Source organism: Rutidosis leptorrhynchoides, chromosome 7, assembly GCF_046630445.1.
Source record: "Rutidosis leptorrhynchoides isolate AG116_Rl617_1_P2 chromosome 7, CSIRO_AGI_Rlap_v1, whole genome shotgun sequence".
Taxonomy (NCBI): Eukaryota; Viridiplantae; Streptophyta; class Magnoliopsida; order Asterales; family Asteraceae; genus Rutidosis; species Rutidosis leptorrhynchoides.
This window is the reverse complement of record NC_092339.1, coordinates 302,083,620-302,091,817: the sequence shown is the minus strand read 5'-3', so window position 1 is coordinate 302,091,817 and position 8,198 is coordinate 302,083,620. Positions and strand designations below refer to the sequence as shown.

Sequence of the window (8,198 nt, the reverse complement as noted above, 5' to 3'; positions counted from 1 at the left end):
ATTGGTAACAATTACTAGTAGGCGCATCCGAAACTTCTTTTGGGAAGATATTGCGTGCAGGTTTGGTATCCCCAATGAAATCATTAGCGATAACAGTACCCAGTTTGAAGGAGAACCTTTTAAGTCCTGGTGTCAAGAGCTGAACATCAAACAATCATTCACTTCAGTGGCACATCCTCAGGCTAATGGGCAATGTGAAGTAACCAACCATGATATTGTAACGGGCATTAAAGCGTAATTGAGTTTGTATGGAAATGAATGGGTAAATGAGCTCACAAGTGTTTTATGGGTACATCTCACTACTCATAAGAAGAGCACAGGAGAAACACCATTCAACCTTGTCTACGGAACGGAGGCTGTGATTCACGCAGAATTGTTAGTTTCAACCCAGCGGATTACTGCTTTTGATGTGTCAAGTAATGGGGAAGGCTTGCGCACCAATCTAGATTTACTAGAGGAGGTTAGAGAAGTAGCTTCCATACGAGAAGAAATTAACAAGCATAAAATTTCCAAGTATTATGCAAACGCGTCAAGCCCATGTCATTTAAGATTGGAGAAAATGTATGGCGAAACAATGAAGCAAGTCAAGCACAGGATAATGGAAAGCTAAGACTTAATTGGGAAGGTCCCTATGAAGTTATTGGTGAAAGTGCAACTGGATCTTATATCCTTGTAGAAATTACTAGAGAACGAGTGCCACACACTTGGCATGCAACCGACTTAAAACGATGCTACATTTAATTATCAGGCTGCAGCACTAAGGGATTGACCACCCCATATAAGGCATTTACATTTTCAATTTACTTTAGAATGTTGCTTTATTTTGTAAAACAATTGGAACTTATTTTTATTAGTTATATTGAATAATCATGTGGTCACCACATGATTATTCAATATTTTTTATAAATAAGTTTGTTTGATTAGAAATACTTGGTTACGTTTCGACGCACGTCATTAAAACAATTACGTGCACCTGCCTTTGGGATGATCTCTAACTCCCGTATGGCAAAAGCCTATTTTGTTACAAGGCTAGATTATAGGGTGGGTAACCGATATTGGTTTGTTTAGACAAACATACTCTCACAGACTAGAAGACTGCAAGTCATCACTATAAACGCCAAGCATTGGGATCGCTTGTCCAAAACCCTAAGTGTTGGTTCACTTGGAAGACTCTGAATGTTTTACTTAATAATGAAATAAAAAGCGAATGTTATGTGCACAATAACATGTTGACACTTAACACTATTAAATTTGGAGTATAAACGAAGTATACATTGGCTTGTGTACATACAAAATTATTTCTAAGTCTTAAACAAACTTGGAATTAGTAAAATGCATTAAAGGCATACAATTATGTTTAAGTTTTGCATAAAACAAAGTAGAAGAATATTTTGAAATACATGCATTATGATAAAAGCATAGCAGAGTTATTCAAAATACATCAAACCATGAAACATTGTTAAATTGTAGCAATTACGAACTGCACAATGCACTAAATTCCATTGGCACGCAGGCCAGTACCCAAAGTAAAACCTAAACTAATGACATAAAATTAAAGGGGTGGCTTTTCAGTAACGGTGCCCTACACTAATGGTAGCAATTCTTCCAACGCTTGCCCGCAGCGATAAGGCGAATTGCCCCATGTAAACTGGAAAAATATAAAGTGACTTATGATGGTCCTGTATAGAAAGGTGGGGGGCACACCCTACATGTTAATGGGCCTCACGAAGCTGGCATCCAACAGGTGCACCCCTAGGGGCAACAACAGCAAGGGGCGCAGGGTCTAGCTGAATGATAAGAAGAACAACATTAGTAACAACATCTAGGGGAGAAGTTGACATAGGCGCAACCTCTTCATCAAGATTCACAACTGGCAAGCGAAATATATGACAAGTTTAAATTAATACACAAGTAACAGATGCTGCATGTACAATAATAGTATAAAGAGTAAATTTGATGAAAGTATACCTTTAAATGTTGTGCCAGGAGTGGTGGTGCTCTTTCTCTTCTTTGAAAGCGGGTTAAGGCGCACAAACGTTCTGCGCTTCACCAGGGGCACATCATCCTTTTCAGCCGTTACATCATCTGCATCATTAACATGCTCAAACTCGCCAATAGGCACCTTCTTCAGAGAATAACCCTTGAAGTTTTCTTCAATAATGTAGTCCTCAACCTTCGTTAATGTGATAAATAGAATACTGGTTAGCATGCAAGACAAAAAAATATATTCAACGAAAATATCTTTAAACAAACAAAGAACCATTTCCTATGATCTCAGAACAATGACCGGAAAATAACCATCGAAGGGCCAGAAAGATGAAATATTGGTAAGATATAGTAATTTGTTGGGATATGTGCGTAGACGAAGCTTCCTACCAGCACAGAGATCGAATTGCTTGGTTTTTGATGGAGTCATTGTAGGGGGTTTGTTTAAAGAAGTATTGGAACCAGTATGCCATTGGAGAATGTTTTGAAATTAGGGAGGAATGAATTTACTATTGACAAAACAAAAAGAATCCTTTCAGAAAATCTGCAAGCCTTTTTTCATGCCTGATGTAAAAGACACTCGATCAGAAAAGGAATACCAATTGTGTTCACTCACTTGATAAAGAAAGATGTTTTAAAAACATTGATGAAAGGCTCCTGATTGTTCACCCTACACCACATCTTGAATAAAAATACACGAGAGGCAGAGTAAGGATGCAATTGCCCTAACCCTATGTTGTAGGTGGATAACACTTGCATGAAAAACTGGGTCGGTGGTTTGCGAGTGTTCCCTACTTCTAGGGTTTGATCATAAACGCTGATCATGTTAGGGGTGGTTTATGGGCTCGTTAATTTGATGATGGTAAGGTTGGTGAATAGTCAACCAACCATCGGAGGGTACCAATCAATGATACACTTGATGGATTCTTAATCAAGTGCAGATGCAATGGAGTGAACGTGAAAGACGGTTGAGGATGATGCAGAAGAGGCCATGATTAACAATAATGAACAAAATAAGAGTTTAAAATGACCTGAATATAAGATGCCAGAAATCTTGATCGGAATAAATGGAGAGCAAGAGAGTTGAGCATTTTGAATTTTTACCCTTTTTAGTAAATCGTATCTTCAATTTATATGAAAGGTTTTTTTTTTGCTAGCTGTACACGTGGCACCATCTTAACGGATTGGGAGGAAAATGTGTGATTTACGATAAGGAAAACCTAACCGATTACTGTAGCGGGGTGCAGGTTAGCAAACCTTGGCAGTTGTGATTTGATAGACTGTCATCATTAGTTGATTTATGACGAATTAACGTCATCATTAGCAGATGTTTGATTGACAGCATCTGCTCAACATTTAGTGCAAAATTAAGTGAGAATCTCATTTAATTGATTTTTCCCATAAATGTCTTGTATTAGGTTAATGGGCGATATCTTTGTTGTATTTTGTAGAGTTTAATGTCATGCGCCCTGAATCGTGTGCATCACATTAAACTGGCGGACTTAATGATACGCCTACCTTTGCGCATGGCGCTTGTGCGTATCACATGCTATGCGCACATCATTCATGAGTAAACCTGAACAATAACAGATGGCGCATTACGCAGTATTTCTTGGCGCATACCTAAACAAGTTTTACATGATCTTATCCTTAAATAAAACGTAATCCTTTCCTAAATAATACACCATTATTTATGGTTATTATTCGGGAAGGATCTAGAACGAATTAAGGGGCATCTAGGGTTAGGGTTTCACTATAAATACAACCCTAACACCTCATTAATTGGACACAACACGTTTTTGTATTACTCGAATTACTATTGCATCCAGATGATATCTTTACGGTAACAGGTATGTTCTTATGGACTGTAACTCTACGAAACCACCCAAGTGGCCATTATTTCCGCAACGACCATTGATGGTGGACTAGGTTTAATCACCCTTTCATAGATCATCATCTTAATAGGGGTTATCCATGATAAACCAGACCGGATATTAAAACCATGAAGTACTTAAACATTCCCATCTAGCACTCAACATGAATTTTGTCTTGGCTACAGATTTTGTCCGATCATTGATTATGACCATGATCATGTAATTACGTATTGTTGTCTCTAATTGGATGGTTTTAGGTTTAAACGAAGGTTGATTTAGTCGGTAAAGTTTTGTGTTATAACAACATCTGCATTAAAACTTGTCTACTCATTGATTAAATTTACATTAGAAATTTAGTGTTCTTGCTCAAACATAACCTGAACTGCCTGAGTGACCATTAGCCCGATTCACTCGATCCATATTTATACGTCTTAAACTTTTCAAATTTGTGATCCTGCGGATATTTATTGGCGGATTTATATTTAAACTTTGCTCATATGGATAGATTTCTTTCTAGCTTCTAACTCCTTTTTCATTAATTTTGACCGTTAGAAAAAAAGACTCATATTTGTTCGATGTATACCAAGTAGAAGATATTGCGGTGCACCTTAAAATATATACTGAAACTTACAATACGTATTTGTACACACATTATCTAACACTGAAACGTTTCTCTTACAAATAAACTTAGTGTTTATTTAATTACCATTAAATTTCATACTTGGTTGTTGAATGATATTTCGTAATTCGTACATGTGTTTTATATACATTTTAATGGAAATAACGAGCTATTTATATATCATTTAAGTCGATTAATGGACTTTCGATACTAATTTTGTTATGAAAATGATTACAGGTATTATTGTCAAAGAATAGTGAAGTTGTGTGAAAAGTTGGTGATTTTGCAAAATCTGCGTGCCTGCACCGTTTTGGCCATAACTCACTCACGGACTAGTAAAAAGATGAATCCAAAGCCCAGACGTCCGTAAGTGAGAGCTCTACAACTTTCATTTTTGTCTTTTCATGAAATATGGAGCGCATTAGCCAAGTTGCGGCGCATTTAGGCTGATGTGGAGCATCTTGAAGGAGTAAGACTGTCAGATTATGTATCGAGGTTCACAAATGCGGAGCATCCATAAGATGCGGTGCATCTGATGTTAGAAACGTTTTTTTAACTCTATTTTGGAACCCTAGTTTCATAACTTTCACTTGGCCGTGTTGAGAGCAACAAAGGGTGATTTTGGTTGATTTTTGAAGAACTCCATGATCTTCTGAACTATCAAATCGTTCCTAAAAGACGCTACGATCCTATCAAGACTCAAGATTCATCACTTTTGTTTGTTAATTCTTTGTTCCAAACTATGAATTCTTCTTTCAATTCCACTTTGATTTTGTCTATGAACATGATTGTTGGCTAGATTTAGTATGCTTGTCTAGACTAATAACCAAGGTGTTGGATGTTTACTTTTGTTGATTAATTGTTCTTCGTACGATAATTTAACGCTTGAATAAAAGAAAGATTCTTTTTTAGTTTAATCTTTTCGATTCCATTAATGGTGTATTTGTTTAACTGAATGGCACTTCGTTAATTTAATGCATTTATTTACAATTGGTTTGTCTTAATTGATTGTTTGCCTAACTTTGATCGAAGGGGTAAATTGAGTTCAAACGGTTAGACGATATTGGGGTGAATGGTGTGCAACGAACGTTGACAAGATTGTTGATTTCTATGAAAATGGGGTCACAATTGAGTCTTAGAATTAGTTGGTTACTAACCACGAGGTCTTAGGTGATAATCACACTTGCATCAAGTAATATTGTTTGAGTGTTTACGCAAGAGAACTCTTGGTGAACCAATTAAATAATTCACATGCGTAGTCAATTAATCCGGTCTTTATTTACAAACCATCTAACTTCGATTGTAAAAGGTCTAGATAAGCATATTCTTTTAATTTTATATCAACACAATCTTAGTTGCTTAATTTAATTTTAATAATTTAAAAAGCCAAAAATATTGTTCTATTACTTAAGTTTTATCACCATTGATTTGTCGATCGTTAAACATCAACCCACAAATTTGTTACTTGTTTACTACTTTTATCATTACTTAATCATTTCTAGCTTTAAATCTTGAGTGAACTTAAAAACTTTCCAGAGGACGAGATCCTGGATATTTCCATTTACTACACAACTATACGATTAGGTGTACTTGCTTAGATGTGTTTGTCTTTATTTCGGTACAATCCCATTCATATTTTATAACTCGATTTTAGCGCATCATTGAACACAAAATTACGGTGTTTTTATCGCCACATCTAACCATATTAGGGAATCACACAAAATAAGAACGCACAAGTAAAGTCAGTTTCTATTTATTCATTCATTAATATTAGATACATTCCCATATAAGAAATAACAAATGTATAACAAAACATTATAAGTCACAAGCATAAAAAGATGATATAACATGACAAACTAGAAAACCGGTATACTTTGTGGGTGGTTAAAGAAGTTGTGTGGATCAACTTTAGCTTTGATGTGAATTAACTTCTTAAAGTTGTCTTTCTTCCAGTATCTGTTGCCCCAGACACTTGCTTCTTCATAAGTAGCACTTCCAACACCCAAATCAAAATCAATGTAGTTATAATACGCCTCCCTTGGGTTCTTCGACACATAAGGTGTTATATACTTGTTGAAGTTTCGTAACCAACTTATACGTTGGAGCGATATTGGTGTCGTGTCTGAGATTTGGTCACGAAACCGAACCACTTGGTGCAATTGGTACAACACTCCAGCTCTATGAGGAAAAGGAAGTGTTGTCTCTGAGTACTCATTCACTTTCCCCCCAAAAGGTTGCACGATTACTGATGATCCTATACTTTTAAACATCTGTCTCCATATACTTTTGAGGCCACTTATAGGGATTGGGGTGCGTACGTAATCTAATTTGTTTTGTCCATTGAGCGTAATGCCGATAGTTAGGTTAGCAAGAGCTTTCGGTGAGGTGTTAGTTAGATAGCCTTGGAAAAAAATGGTCGACTGGATCATGGTCACCTCTTGGCAAATTTCCCGTGTGACATTAAGCTCGGGGTACTTTTCATCTAACAAAGAAAGCAATGTGTCCATTGAGCCTTGATAAAGTCCATAAAATAACATTCGTACGGTTTTCTTGTTAGTGTTGATGATATCTTCGCTAGTCATTTGAACTCTGATGGACAAATTTTCATCAATATTCGGTATAACGTGCTGATACTTATAGAAAATCTCTGTGGCACCTTGCTCCAAAGTTATGTTGACTAAAAATACAGTTACTAATTCAGGCACGGGAACCAACCTAAGCTTCCATGCAAGAACGATTCCAAAACTTGCAGACCCACCACCACGAATTGCCCAAAACAGATCTTCGCCCATAGAGTTTCTATTTAAAATTTTTCCATTGACATCCATGAACCGAACATCAACAACATTATCCGCAGCAAGACCATATTTCCTCATCAAGTTTCCATAGCCACCACCACCAATATACCCACCAATACCCACCGTGGGACATAAACCACCAGGGAAATACAATTTGTTAGTCTTTTGAGATATGGCATAGTACACTTCACCAAGTGTAATGCCAGGTTGAGCCCATGCGGTTCTTTTTGCAACATTCACATTTACAGACCTCAATCTGGCTAGATCAAGTATTACAAATGGAACATCGGCAATGGACGAGACTCCCTCATAGTCATGGCCTCCGCTTCTAATTCTCATCTGGTATCCGCATTTCTTGATGCATAAAAGTGCTGCTCGGATCTGAGCATCGTCGATCGGAGTAACAATGACCGACGGTTTCGGAGTTGAGGATTTGTTGAATCTGTGGTTGTTGAGTCTAGCTTCCCAAATTGGTAGAAAAGATACATTATTAGGGGTGAAAATGAGTTGAGAGATGCCACTGATATTACTATATTTGTATTCAAGGCAACTTATGAAATCTGGAGAACTAGGTGTAACATGATCATGAAAGGATATTGATAATGTTACACATAAACAAAGAGTTAAAACTGAAAGTATTAGTTGAGATTTCATCGTGTTTTTAAATTGTGAATTTGAATTTGATTTGATAGCCAATGTGGTTTTTGTATTTATAGACCCAGTTTAGATGTTAGGATGTGATATTAAATAGGAATAGTGGTTTTTGTATTTTCTTGCCAACAAACTTTGAAATTCAGGAGACGACTTTTTTTATTTTTTCTTGAAGTCAAATGCAAATGAGTTTTTTGTTTTTTTTTTTTTTGACGGCATTTTTATTTGTTGCAATTATATACAAGTATTCTTTTCAACGTAGATGTCCTA

The 8,198-nt window shown here is 36.4% G+C and overlaps 1 protein-coding gene across 1 annotated transcript; it reads right to left on the bottom strand.

Moving 5' to 3' along the window:
• Window positions 1-6,216: 6,216 nt before the first annotated feature.
• LOC139857189 (tetrahydroberberine oxidase-like) lies at window positions 6,217-7,976 on the bottom strand. Its single transcript, XM_071845924.1, has one exon. The coding sequence runs from the start codon at window positions 7,929-7,931 to the stop codon at window positions 6,336-6,338; it is 1,596 nt and encodes a 531-aa protein (XP_071702025.1). The 5' UTR covers window positions 7,932-7,976; the 3' UTR covers window positions 6,217-6,335.
• Between the last annotated feature and the right edge of the window lie 222 nt (window positions 7,977-8,198).